General features: G+C 44.7%; 2 protein-coding genes across 2 annotated transcripts in view; one reads left to right on the plus strand and one right to left on the minus strand.

The window, feature by feature from the left end:
- Nucleotides 1-15,089, plus strand: part of LOC124455859 (tetratricopeptide repeat protein 28-like) — a 35,043-nt gene that overhangs the window by 2,004 nt on the left and 17,950 nt on the right. The gene's annotated exons all lie outside the window — the stretch shown is intronic.
- On the minus strand, nt 2,199-2,807 carry LOC124455858. Its single transcript, XM_047006473.1, has one exon. The coding sequence runs from the start codon at nt 2,805-2,807 to the stop codon at nt 2,199-2,201; it is 609 nt and encodes a 202-aa protein (XP_046862429.1).

Below are 15,089 nucleotides of genomic sequence, written 5' to 3' on the forward strand. Positions count from 1 at the left end.
CCCCCTATACATCTGAAGATAAGATTTATATTTAAATGGGTTAATTATCTAGTGAGTGTTTCAAATCTCATCGTTTTCTTCGAATTCCTCTAAATAACCTTGAAGACGTTCCTCCTTTCGTAAAGTATCACTCCACTTCGCAGTTTTTATGAAGGTGCCCCCATTGTCTTAATAGATCTTCCTGGGTCTTCCCCTCCGAGCAATGAACCGTTTCGAACTGTATGAACATGGAAGCAGATAGGTCCGGCATCATGTCCAAGTACACTGCTCGAGTTAAACTACATGAAAACAGCGCCAGATATGCTTTGCAATCCTTCCTTGACTTCTTTTTTTAACGTATTGGTTTCGCAAAATCTACGCCAATTACCTCGAACGCTGTTTCGCCACAAGTCCGGTCCTCCGATAACTTTCCAGGCGAGGGTGTGGAAACTGATGTCACTCGATATCCTTTGCAACCAAAGCACTCCTTTCAAACTTTCTTCACAAGGCTTCTTAACTTCGGTATCCAATACGTCTCTTTTACAGCAGCCATTGTCAACCCAACAACTCCATGTAACGTTTCACTATGCAACTTTTCTACCACCCTTTGAGCGAGCAAGGAATCTGAGGGAAGGTAAATAGGATACTGAACTAAAATTCGGTCACGACATTCTAGACTCCCTTCTGTATTGCGCGTAAGATTAGGTTCTTTGCAATGTTGCTCGTACTTAGGTTGTAATTGACCTTGCTTTTGGGCTTGTTTGACAAATTTCATCTTAGTCTCTTCAATCTCGGTCAAGTATAATGGTCCTGTTTTCTTTTCCCTTTGTGTACAATGGTTTACGAGCCTGAAGAGCCATAACGACAGTCTTAGTGCTGGTTTAAGTGAGCATTTTCTTAATAACTGTTCCAGAACATCACCACTCTACTGTTTTGTTTTCATTGCGATACTTTTTTCTGAAAAATGTCGCTTCTGCTTCTGTTAAAGTAGATGGAGTTGTGGTTATATTACGTGGCCATCTGCTCATATCGGATAACCATTCTGGACCGTAGAGCCACGTCTGATTTAATTTTCCACCTCTGCTGGCCAAATCTGCGGGATTTTAGGATGTTGCATGGCACTTATCGCCATTTTATTTCATGATGTTGGTGTATCTTACGGAAACGGTTTGAGACAAACTGTTTATACTGGCCACGTCCAAGGATCCAATGCAAGACGACAGTGCTGTCTAGCCATGCAAAACTTTACGGGTCGGCCGTGATAAATGATCCAAATCATTTTGCACATTCACAAGAAGGTTCCCTGCCATGTGTGCTGACACAAGTTCTAGCCGTGGAACTGTTAGGCCCTCTTTTGCCAGACGACTTTTACCAGCAAATAGAACTTGAGTAGTTCCCGATTCTTGAAGAATAACTGACTACACTGCAGCTTGTACACCTTGTGTTCTAGCATCCCCGAATGCATGCAGCTCTAATGATTTGATTAGTTATCAGAACCAAGCTAATGATCGCGGAACACTTACTTCACACGGAAGATTGCCCTTTCAGCAATCCCATCGATACTTCAAAGAATGGCTTAGCTGTACATTCCATAAGTGCTTTTCCTTACAAATATCACGATAAATTATCTTTCCCTCTAGAATTAAGGGAGATGTAATTTCCAAAGGGTCATAAGCCTGAGCAAATCTACTCAGTATTTCTCGCTTCGTTTTTGCCGATTTCTCTGATGGGATCACTATGGAAATCTCGTCACTTTTTTTTTCCATAACTTTAGATTCTCCAGTTTTTTCCAAGTTGTTGTTTTGCTAAAGTTTCTTCTTCATCATCTTTTTCTTCTTCATCCACTTGAAGCTCATGGGCATTTGAGTTCCACTTATGCAATTTGAACATGGGGTCGTTGAATACATCGATTGATTTCCTTTTTCTTTCCTTCACTTTGTTTGTCCCCCACTAAGCAAATCGTCTACATACATAGACTTCTTCAGTTCCTCAACAACATCTGGCATCTTTGTTTTCCAAGTTTCTAGTGTTGCTCTAACACTTCCCCAAGTAGAAATGTAGAGCAGGTTAGGCCAAAGACGACTCTTGTGAATCTATATGTCAAGGGTTCAGGTTGACTGTCAATCTTCCAATGGAACAGTAAGGCATCTCTTTCTTGTTCTTTTATTTGGATCTGGAGAAATGACTTTTCTATAGCCCAAGTGCCCAAATCTGCAGCGCTATAAATGCAAGCTTGAATTTGATGCGTCGTTTGCAATGTTCACATGTTCATGTCCCATCCTTAATTTATACAATTTTCCTTGTATATCCCCAACAGCTAGAAGTTTGGAATTACGAGATGTCTTACACTTGTTACCTTCAAACATAACAGTAGCTCCAAGTTTTATGGCATAGACTGATAGTAGATTCTCGTCCAATTCTGTTAAGTCCAATACGCTGCGTAATGATATATTCTGAACGTGATCATCAAGTACTGCTTTCAAATGATAGGTGCCTTTTCCATATGCTAAGATTGATCTAATATCACCTAGATTCACCACCGAGGGTTGCTTGAATGTCACATAATCCGTCAAAGCTACTCTTTTATATAACATATGCTGGGTAGCACCAGAATCTATGATCCAGTCTGATCTTGCAATATGTTCAGATCCATTGCTTATCAAGGCTTCATCCTCATGCACTTCGTCATCTTGTCCTTCGGCACAATCCGCTTGAGTGTTTCTGTTTGTACCATTCTTAGTTTTCTTGTTTGGACAGTCACGAGCATAGTGTCCTTTCTCTTGGATAATTGTGACATTTTCCTTGAAAAAGTTTTCTGTTGCTTCCATCGTTCTTCCCTTGCTTATTATTTTTATCACTACGATCCTACCACGAATAAATTTCCTCTATGAGCAGAATACGCATCTTCCTCAGTATTCTTCAAATCATTAGTACAGTCCACATCATTCAGAATTAAGTTCTTTACTTTTTTAAAAGAGATCTCTGTTTCTCCCATGGCATCTAAGGCTGTTATTAATGAATTGTATTGCTCATGAAAGCTAGCTAACAGCGTCATACCCAATTCTTTGTCATCCACGTTGACTCCCGTTTCCTTGAGTTGCTCATGCATTGATTTGAGATGGCTGATGTGTTCAAGCACACTATTTCCAACATGGTATCTACAGGAATAATACTGTTGGCGTAGTTTCACGTTCTAAAGAAGTGATTCTCGTGCGAATTGATTTCTAATTGCATCCCATGCCTCCTTGGCAGTTTTCGTATCTCGCACGTGGATCTGTTGCTCGGGCGCGATGGCCAAACTGATGTATGTCCACGCTTTCTTCGCAGCCGAGTTAAACTTCCTTCGCGTTTCAGCACTAGCATCCTCATTTGGAAATTCAGCTGTTCCCCCCGCATGCTCGAAAAGATCCAGACTTTCCAAATACAGCTTCATGTTGAAAACCCATGAGCGGTAATTACTGCCGTTCAGTTTCGCGAACTTTAACACATTCGACATATCCAACGTGGCCATGCTTAAATTTCGACTATATAACCTTTTTCATTTTTATTGCAATGCTTTTTCACTCAAATACTGACCTTCTACGTTCTGGGCCCATAACCTGTTGATATTTGAGTGATTCATTATAATCAGAAATCAGGAATACATTGAATGGAAATGTAATTAATAGAAAAAATAGTTCATGGCTTCCGTATAACATAACATGTGCTAAGATAAGATCAATACTTCATGCAATAATATTATGGTGTAACATTAAACAATCAATAATACTTCATATTGCTAACAAGTTTCGCCATCTTTGCCTATTCGGGGACGATTCTTTGTTTTTGTTCTGGCATACTCCCCTCCCCCAAGAACGACATGTACTGGAAGCTGAGCCTTCGTGTCACCATCTTGCATATCAACCACTTTTAGGTGTGAGTATTTGGAAATCATATGGCTGTATTCGGGGTTTTTTACTGATAAAAGTTCACTTTTTTCCACTCTTATTAAATCTACTTCCATACCAAACTCTCCATCGAGTGACTCCACTTTAGTTGCATAGGTCTCTAGACTATCTACACAACTGTACTTACACACATGATCCCCCTAACTTTCACTGTCAAGACTGGAAAGACTCCTTCGTTGGTTTTTGTTGCGGTCATCAGGGTCTTCTTCCCCATTGCTTGGTCACACAAAAAAGTATGATGTCTTCTCTCGCAATGTTGACATGTTTTTTACTGGTACAATCTGCAGCTCTATGCCCTTCTCTGGTGCAGTTGAAACAGCGGCGCTTTTTTACCAATAGTTGTTTTCTTTCTTTGACATCTGTTACCTTTGAGCAGTCCGTTGATTTGTGATCTTTGCATCGCAATAGACACATTTACCTGAACAAATTTGGTGTTGAACACTTTTTCGCGGAGCCTGTTTCGATTTTCTTTCTTTTCTCTTTCACATAAAGGATTTCGCCTAGTCCACAAGGTTAAGGCTTCTATTAGCTTAATATAATCCCCTTCATCCTAGTTGGGATCTGCACGAACCAAGTCGCTTCTTATACCAGACAATTTGTCCAATGTCGTTGCAACACTTCCATTGATCTGCTCCAGTTTTCACATAGTTTCTAAAGACTGTACACAATAGGTGAGTCTTTCGCAGAATTTATGCACTTTCTGTACATTGGCCTCTGGTATATTGGGTAATTCAAGAATTTCTTTGGTGTTGGCTTTAATCACTTCTGACTCCTTTTCATACTTAGACTGAAGTATACTTTTTGCTCGGTTATACCCTTCACTAGTGAAAGGTAGTGCTTCTATGGAAGTGCTTGACATGTTTTTCAAACAACTCTCTCAAGTATGAAAATTTGGTTGCATTGGAAATAGTTGATTTGTCAATGGATATCGCTGAACTGGTTCCAGAATCTTGGCCAATCTTTGTAGCTTCCATTAAATTTTGAAATCATTAGCTTTGGTAGTTTAGCTTCCAGGTTCCCACTAATTGTAGAACTCATTACTCCTGTCTCTTCCGGTTCGTCCCTCTTGGACTCTTCCAATTGTGTCCTGTAGTTATAATCACTGAAGCACTTTATTTCTCATCAATCGCGTATTATAACAATAAAAGTCTCAATACTATCAAATGGTAGGCTAACAAGTTTAACTTATCTGCTCTGTCTGAACACTACCCCAAGTCTAGAGTACGTGATTCCAACAATAATTCACAATAGGTTTTCCAAACAGAATAAAGGCGCAGAAGCCAAAAAGGCTTTGTCGATGTCTCCAAGAATTGTAGGGTGTTGTTTTTTCGACGTACACCGCCGTATAAGTTATTGTCAACTTGCTGTGCCTCGAAAATTGTCCTCAATAAGTTGTACCCTGTAAGTTGTTCTCATGCAATAAAGATAAACTACATATATATATATATATATATATATATATATATATATATATATATATATATACAAAGTGTATATACAATGTGCCCTCCCGGCTATCACAATATTAAAAGGGTGACTCCTGCACTTGGGACACAGGACGTACGGTTACACATTGTATGGATTGTATTGTAGAGTCACCACAGTGCTCAAACCTATAAAGGTGAGCTTTGCATATCGCTAACACGGTGAACGTCTCCATTTGAGACTCTACACAGCCCGACAGTGCTCAAACTACGCACGCGCAGTGAGTGTAATATACAAAGTGTATATACAATCGTTCAATGTGTCCGATCGTTTCTTCTTGAATTGGTTCCTCTTCGACCGATAGGGGGTGTTGCCCTGACGACGGGATAAAAAAGGGCGCCTTGCAGTTTCCCTTGTTTGGAATGTTGCTGCCAAGTGGCATTAGAATAGCTTGTTGTCGCTTTGCCAATCTTGTTGGATGTGCGAATGTGATTAATTTGGGTTTGCAATTCGTCTTCAAGAAAATATTTCGTAATGGGAGCATGCGATGCGCATAATTTACTAAATTCTTGGTGGAGATTGGGACGTATAGCGTCACGTTGTCTTTGAGACAATTCAAAACTTACATGTCCCAGAATCACTATGATATCAGCATTCATACGAACAAGATTATCAATATTCAATTCGCTGCTGTTATTGCGGGCAACCATCAGTTCATTGGTGGTTTGTGCTGCTATATGACCGACACTTGTCACGGCTGATTAAATAGCACTAAATTGTAAATTACGCCCTATAGCTGTGGAATCTAATTTTTACCAAATTTCGGGGTTTAGCTTAGGTAGAATAAGGTGATCGCAGTTCTTAAGCCTAAAATATTTAGCCTGTTTTTCCTTCAATTGCTCGACGCTCAGCTTATTCAGCCATTACTGGTTGATAATTGAGGCGAGCTTTTTGTTGACGATTGGTGAAGTTTTCTCAGTTTCGTCTAGAGTCTGCAAAATCTCTTCCAGAAACGTGTCCATTGCCAGTTGTTCTGCTTTAGAATTGCGCTTGGTCGAAGGTCCTTCGTTTTGTACCAACAAGACTTCACAATCTGCGTCATGCCCTAATCCAGGGATTAAAACACTTGCTTTCCTCTTACGAGTAGATTCTACTGTAGAGGATACTGACATTTGCTGCATTAACCTGAGTGATTCACTCGATGCAGTCTTTTCTTCACTCATCCTAGAAAGGGCAGTTGCCACACTCAAACTCTTTGATGTGACTTGCACTTCTTCGCTTTTTTCCATCATTTCATCTTGTTCATCCTGTTCAGTAAAACCCAGGAGTGCTGCTTCATCTCCGACATCATCTCTTGTCGTATACTCTTCACTTTTAGAAGGCATAATTCAAAAAATTTGTACTATAGAGTGGAAAGGAACATTTTGTAACTGATTGCTGTGAAATCTACGCTTGAACTGATCTTGATATCGTGCGCTCTATCTTAGATGATTTCAGAGTGACGTAGAACTGTGACGAAATAGAATCTCTTACATTTTCGTTTCTTTTAAATTATATAAATTCAAATTAATTGAGGTGTAATTAGGAGGTAATATTTACTACAAAGACTAACGAGTGCCGGAGTGCAAAACGTACTTGTACAAACGTCGTAATATTTCATGTTGCAACATGCATGCCAACTTTTCAAACTTACGATAAAGTAACCATTTAATGAATCCAATAATGATTCATGAGGCGTTTTTGTGAAGATACCGTTCTTTTTAAGAAACATACAAGCTTACGCTAATAAGAGTGTATTCATTTTAGCGTACCGAGAAAATAACAGACTTAATGAATCCAGTTCAAGACTGACTTTATTAACGTTATTAGCAATATTTGTAATGTAACAGACGTTCGCCACACATTATTTAAGTACCAGTTAACACTTAAATACGAAATAACAGAGTTGTGTCAGGATCTTTTCTTATCACAGGAACGTTTACGGACGTACTTCCCTCAATATCAAGGAGAATGATATTTGGTTTTACATATCCATCATCAATATATTTGTTGGAGACGTTTAAACTAAATATTCCTCATGAATTTTAAGTGTGTTTTGTTTTCACATTTGATTTTCGTTGCCTGAAGAAATTGCGTCCGCTTGAATCGTTACTCTTCCAAGGCTGAATCATTTTCACTCCAGTGAATGGAAAATGTTTATAGCAATATGTGTTTACCAAGTTTAAAAGTCTTCTTGTACCACTGTTACAGTGTCAAGACTTGAAACACAGTCCCCAAACTCGTTTTTCAAATCTGTTCAACTTTTACGACTTCGTTAATAAATTAATCATAACTTTATTTGCAAAGCAAACTCATACACTGGTTCACTGAACCAATTTAACGATTTTTGCACAGTCTGTACGAAGTGCTGTTTCACTGTTCTCAAAACATCACTCGAGCCATGGGACTGTATTTTGACAACTTTGATAGGATATTTACAGTTGTTGTGCAAGATTTTTACGTTACGGAGTTCCAAACGTTGGTTCTTCGCGATAAGGAATATTTAAATTGTATCGTTAAGATTACGGACAACCGTCAGTCCTTAAACTCAGTTTTCGACCCAGAAAAGCTGCGAAGCAGCTAGCAAGCTTAAAAATGTTTCTGGTAATGACGGAGGAAGCAAAGCTTTCCCTGAAAGTCCACCGCAATAGATTTTTCGTCGCAATAATAGCCGAATCACTGATTGGTGCAGTCCATAGCGAGGATCGGGTGCTTGCAACGGGTCAAGAGTTTCTCGTACAGTTTGAAGATGAGAGCCGGTTTATTGCCCGTGCCGCCGAAGAGCGTATTGAGAAACCGCTTCACGTTCGACTTATCCGTGAATTGGAAGAAATATCTTTTATGTTGTGTCTTTTATGTTGTCGAAGCTCTGGGAGAGGAAGAAAACGTTCAATTTCAGATGATAGCTATACATCGTAAAGAACTTATAGAGGCATTCCCTCTGCGTTCCGCATTTGAGATTCATTACGCGGATGTTGTCGATGACGACGTAGGACTCCGGTTCTATACTCGTATCCTCGATCGATACAGGCATGACGGAATAATGCTTCAAGACCGTGTTGGGTCGGATATTTTTATTAGCGGTGGTGTTCGAAATGACGTACAGCCTTTTCGGGCGAACTTGAGCAAGGAGCCGTTTCATGAAGAAGCTCTTGCCCATATTGCTCTGACCCAAGAGCAGAACATTTTGCCCCCCTTTTTTGAGTTAAGGCAGAAGCTCGTCAAACCATTCTTTTTCGTAAAATTGAAGCCTGGGGATAGCGGGGTATTTTCCACCGCCAGATCTAGTATCGCGCAATATAACACTTGAAAGAACAGGAGGCGCGGGCTCCTGTGACTGACCCGGAGGTGGGAAATAACAGCCGAAAATTTATTTCGGAAAGATATGCACCGCTCTAAATGTTGAACGACTGGACGATGTGGGCGCTCATCGGAGCCGAGGACCCGGTCTGCAAGGCCTGGGAGATGTTGTTGCTGATGGGCGGATGGAAATGTGAAGCTGCCGCGGGCGCCGAAGGAAGGACATTGGGTGCCAAACTTGGGGCTGACGACTTTAACTTAGAAATGGCCCATCGATTTTGTGCGTTATGCTTCTCTCTTGCCCGTGATCTTTGCAGAACCCAGGAGCATGCTCTTGCATTTATCCAAACCGCTATTCTTTGCTCACCCCGTGGTCTTCCGTTTTGTCCCTGCTGTTCTAGGCGCTGCGCGCTTCGACGCAGCTGTCTTCCGTCTTGTTGTCGACCTTGGCGCTGAGCCTGTTCTTCGAACTGTTCCCGTCATCTTGTGAGTCGTTCCAGCCCTCGATCTTTTTGCACCGCCTTTCGTCCGCTTGCGGGATGGCACATATTCCACGCGGTAGTCGTTGGTAGGGTGAGACATGTTGCCGTTAATAATACCCGCGCCGAAGATACTGTCAAAGACGTTGTCCCCCAGTGAGCTGAGCGCACCAAAGGCGAAGGGGATAGCGGCGTTCTTCGCGTAAAGTGTCATTTTGGGGACGGCTCCCAACAGACTTGGTGGTATAGTCAATTCCCCGCGGATCATGGTTGCGGTTTGCCGTTCAGGCGCGTGCGCCTTCATTTGGTTAGCGATCCGGTCTTCCGCCACCTTTCCCATCAGCATGGGGAGCAGGCTCAACCCCGCCAACGCCCAAGGGAAGCCTCCACGCTGCATGAGCATTTGTGACTTCATCGGGTCCCTCATCGCTTTTTACAGCTCCAACTGCGACACACCGTTCCCCAAGCCAAACATGCGTAGGAGGGGAAGAAACCCACCATATTGACGGTTTGTTGTCGCAAGGTCACCCCCCTGATAACAGCTATTGCGCGTTTTCAGATCGCCGTCTTCCATGGTGCTTTGTAGCTACAATAATGACAAAAAACTCCACACTTTAAATTGACTAGGCTCTTGCCACAATAACTCAGACGACACTCCAGCTGATGCCTTTCTCTTTCGACTTCGTGTACATATACTGATCGAGGCACAGAAGGTTCACTCTGATTGACGTGGTGGCGTCGTGGGGAGCGCAATAGGACTGTCCGTCACTGCCGTGAACTTATAATGGATTGTGAGAATGACTCGCGCTTTTAAGTTGTCTATGACAGGATCCAGATTGAGATTGATAGGGATCATAAACCAGTTGTTACAGTAGTCCTCGGCCGTGATGGGCACTTCCGTGCTGTACGTCTTTCCGAAGAACTCCTGGACCAAGTTGTAGCCTCTCAGGTAGGAACTTTTATTGGGGTCATAGAAGTGAGTGGCTCCTGCCCTGTTAGCTTCACCGCGTTGCACTGCCACGAGAACTTCAGAGGGTGATTAAAGATGTTATGCTCCTTCACGATGATGCGGAGCTGGCTTAAGTTGGTGTGGATAATAGCCAATCTGTTACTGGAGTCGGCGGCTGCACCTGGGGGAAGTCCTGGTGCATCTCCGAGCCTTGAGTGGATGAAGAAGAGAATCATATTCCTGGCGATCGGAGCAGTGTGTAGGAGCTCGAGAGTGCCTGTGTCATCGTTCAACGACTCTGAACTACCCTGGGGCACCAGGTGTGGAAATTCAGCTCCTTGACGATCGAGAGCTGGTGACTGTAGTCTTTTTTTCATGCAATAGGTGGGGTAAACAAACTCGAGCTCTAGCAGCTCTACACGTATGATACTGATAGCGTCTTCGTTATCCACATCGCCCCTCTTGCTAGAAATGATCATGTAGCGACTGAGATCGCTCTCTGGGATGTCGACGCGAAGTCTCACCTGTGTGCCCGGAGGCAGCCAACTATCCCCAATGGAGAAGAGGGGGAGGAATGGGCGAAACTTATACTGAAAGTTCCCGATGAGGACACGGACGATATTTTCTTGCACCGTATTCGAGAAGGCTCTGGTTGAAGAGAGCTGGACCCCAAGCACCCTTTTGGGGGTATGATCGACAGCAAAGTCATGGTTTCGGACTCCCCTGCTGTGTTTGTCGCAAAGGCATAGCCAACGCGACGGTCCACTCCATAGGCGTTAGTCTGAAAGGGGGAGCTTTCAAAGCCTTATTGGCATCCAGCTTCTGGAAGCTGAATAAGTTACAACCGCGTATTACAACTTCCCGATCGAGCTGTCCATAAGACTCAGGATGTGCTGAACCGGGTGCATATCAGCCACAAAGCCACTCTGCGTGACCTCTTGTTAGTTGAGCTCCACACGAATTATTTTTCACCCAACTAAAGGTTGGGCTCGTAGTAGTGATCCATTTGGGATAATCGCCCGTGTTTGGGTGGTTGCGGTTGTCTTTTATTGCGGACCGCATCTTAAAGATGAAATATGATTCCAAAAGCGCCATAAAGTTCTTTGCCGAGCTGATGTCTATCCAAGTCGAGAGAATTGATTGTCCGGATAGAGAGTGACACTAGCTCGCCCCTCAAGCAGGGAGACCTTGTTTTTGGTCCTCTCCTCGATGGCATCCTGGACTACCTTCACAGGTGACAGCACACCATGGAAGAGCTCGGGGACTCGGGAAGTGTCAAGAGTCGTCGCCATGGTTCATCTTTGATAAATGAGTCAGTGGCTTGTACCTTCATTTGGATGGAAGGGGGTTGTTTGGTCATGTTTAAACATGGCAGCAGCAACAAGCGTAGTCCTATCCGCGGTGAATAACTCGCCGGCGGTTAGCTGCGGCCTCCTCGAGCCCAACTTTACGATGCGGGTTAAGGACCTGAACACTGCAGGAAAGGCAATTTTCGTCGAAAGTGCCCAGTTTGAGCTCCATTTTCTGAATGCTGGGCCTGAAAGCAACAAGTTGTATATTGTTATTGAGGGCAGCGAGACCGCGCTCAGCATCCTCACGGGGACAAACCCAGAGGTCAGGTACCTCATCAAAGTTATAAACCATACTCTGGCCAACACCGGTCATGACGGTATAGTCTTCAGTTACGTGTGGGCTCAGAGCCGAGTTCAGGTCAGGGCGCCGGCTGGTAAGACCTTGAAGATGAAAAAGATAGCCCACCCCTCATCCTTGGTTTAGGCGAGATTGCGGCAGGTAAATCGTGAGATGCCGCAGGTGGCTCCTCCGGAATCGTGAAAACCCTTCCTTATGCAGTAGGACTAAGCGCGTGTCGGCGGACAGTCCTCCTTTACACGGATCTGATTTACCCCGTATCACGTATCGCGTATCACGCTAATGATTGGTCTTCCGGAGGAGCTTTGGTTTGCCTGCCATGGTGTTGCTTCAGCAGCTCGCCACGATCTCAGGGGTCAAGGTCTGCAAATGAGAGGTTTCCCTCTTCAGGGGCTCGGCGATATTGCCGATGTCTCGCTGGAGGGATGGAAAGCAATGTCTCGGGAAGCGTTCGTCGACATGGGAAAAAAGAACCCACCGTACGCGGTGCGGGCAAAGGGCGGCATTGCTCATTGCGGTCGCTTCCCACTTACAGTAGAGGCGCTCCAACACCTCGAGAATGTGTACCGGCGCATCATTGAGAACTGATTAACGCTGGAAGGCACGCTTTTTGTGCCTTTGAAAGGGGGCACCACTGGCTAACTGTTTGTTGTACTGGAATGCATGTGCTTGTCTTCGATAGCTTTGGACGTGCGTTGGTAGAATTAGATGAAGCATATACAGAGCGCAAATATTTTCTGGAGGCCTTTCCCGAGCGGGTCATGGTTACGAAAATGTTTGTAGTGCAGAATGGAGCAACGGCTATCTGCGGGCGTCATGCTGTCCTGGCAGGGCAGCTGTTTATAGAAGAGGGCTCTGTAGAGGGGATTTTAAAAAGATTAAAGGGGGTGTTCGGCAAAGACATTCTAGCTAATGATTAGAAGGTGCTCGACCTTGTGCCTCTGACCACTGATTCTGCCCCTGACGATTTCGAAACTGAAGAGAAGTTGCCTACGACACGTAGTATCAAAGCCGTCGTCCCGACAAAGCATGGTCACGTTTCTACCAAACGGACGGACGGAAACGTTGAGGAATGCCTTGCAGAGGCGTACTACAGTCCTGCGGGGTACTGGCGCAGCCGTGTTGCTATCCCAAACCTGGCTAAAGAGGCTGGCGTCGGCAAGGATGGGGCCCATGAATGGCTAATAAAACAGGCCATCTGGCAGATCTACTTGCCTGCACCAGCGCAAAGTGCTATCCCCCGACCTAAGTTTGACATCAGCACCCCGAATGAGGTCCACCAGGCCGATTTCTTGTTTTTGCCTCACGATATAGTTGTAAGACACACATTCAAATATGCATTGACGGTCGTCGACGTAGCAAGTCAGTATAAGGAGGCCCAGGCAATCACAGACAAGATAGCGACCCAGGTTGGGAAGGCGTTAGAGTCTATTGATGCCCGTGTGCCTATTTGCCTAAAGTTTTACTAGTCTACCCTGGCTCGGAATTCAGCGGGGCTGTGCAAAAAGCGTGTGATAAAAATGGTGTCACGTTTCGAAGGGTAAGGTCGGGGTTCATAGAGGTCAGGGGATTATAGAAAGATTTAATCGAACTTTAGCGGAGCGATTTTTAGGCTTCCAGTATCATCATGAGCTGGCTGAGCCCGGAATTCGGAACAAAGAATGGGTATCAAGATTACCTGAGGTGGTTAAAACGCTCAATAATGAATCTACTCGTTTGACAGGTAAAAAGCCCTCCATTGCGATTCGGAAGAAGAGCGTTAAGGCCAAACCTGCTGCGCAGGCGCTTCGTTCATTTGGTTTCAAAGAGCGACGCTTACCATCGGATCTTATGATGCGGGATTTGTATGCGCCTGGCGAAGACCGAACGGCATAGGGCGACCGGCGTAGGGCGACCAACGTAGGACGACCGATCCTATCTGGAGTGTGACCTTTCACCAGGTCGAGCGGGCTGTAGTTGAGGGCGGGAAACCCGTGTTCTATTATTTGAGCGATGGGCCCAAGCGCGCGTTTGTGCGCGAGGAGCTCCAAGTGGTGCCCTTTGGGACCGAAACACCGCCGGCTTAGTCGATAGGGTCCTGTCACGCTGTTATTTGCTGTCGCGTTTTTTGTTTGCTGTCACGGTTTTTATAACAGCAAAGCTTTCACTATCACGCTCGCTCCTGGTACTACGCGCACGGAGCCTTGCGCTTAGAGGTGGAGCAGCTCTTCTATGAAGCATCAAATTCTTCTCCTGTGACACCGGCTTCCCTACGCCCGTTTGCTAGGATAGAGATCCCATCGGCCGCGATCCACCGCTTCGTGTTCAGCGGACTCAACGATGTCTTTTTGACATGCTTGCCAAAGATCTGATGCCCACGACTGCCCAACATATCCATACCTTGGCGGAAGCGCTTTTCTTTGAAGAGCGCCTCTTTGTACTGGGCATGACGGATATGGTTTTTGAAAACAGCCTTTTTGACGGCCTTGGCTTTGCGCTCCTCGAGACCATCGGCTTTCAGGATAGAGTACATCTTAAGCCTGGGCCCCACAAACTCAGCGATAGGCACCTCAGCGCCTTCATTTTCCCCGACACCTACTTGTTATCCGTGCTGAAGAGCGGATGGTCTTTGGGGTAGTTGCTGGTGTCGTACTAACTGGCGTTGCTCCTCTTGTCGGCGTACACGTCCTCAGTCTGGATCTCCAGCACAAGGCTGTCAGTGTCGGTGTAGAGAAGCTCTGCAGCTGGCCCGTACTGCGCCTTGAGATGGTTGTAGTACCAGTCGTACATCAGATGCTTCGAGAGGTTGAGAATGCTCATACCCACGAAGAGCGACCTGTGGAGCAGCAGACTGTTTTTATTAATGTGAACGGCTGCTAGGTCTCCCGCATCACCAAAGATGATATGCTGATTGTATGTCGGCTTGGCGATAAGTTTGCGGAGTCTCTCATCCTCGCTTGGCCGGAGGAGCTTCACATCAACACGCTTTCGGAGGTTCTCCATCGTCTTGCCGAAGACGCTGTTGTTCAGCAGCTAGTAAACGTTGACCTCAAAGTCACTTTTCGCCTTCTTCCGGAGTTCGGTGTTTTTCCGGATGTAGGGCTCCATCCAATGTCTCTGGACGAAGCTTATCATAAACCCCATTCTCCCCGTAGGCTCAACAAAGGATAATTTCTGCCTGTTTTCCAACCCTACACTTACGACATTGTTGTGGAAGTCACCTGCCTTCCCTTAATCGCCTTATATTAAGTCTGCAGTTTTCACCTATGTAGCTTCAGCCACATGTGGTGAGCTATCCGGGTAATAACCATGCACCCTTGTTCTTGCCCTGCCCCATGGCTG

This window comes from Xenia sp. Carnegie-2017, unplaced genomic scaffold (assembly GCF_021976095.1).
Source record: "Xenia sp. Carnegie-2017 unplaced genomic scaffold, XeniaSp_v1 HiC_scaffold_4, whole genome shotgun sequence".
Taxonomy (NCBI): Eukaryota; Metazoa; Cnidaria; class Anthozoa; order Malacalcyonacea; family Xeniidae; genus Xenia; species Xenia sp. Carnegie-2017.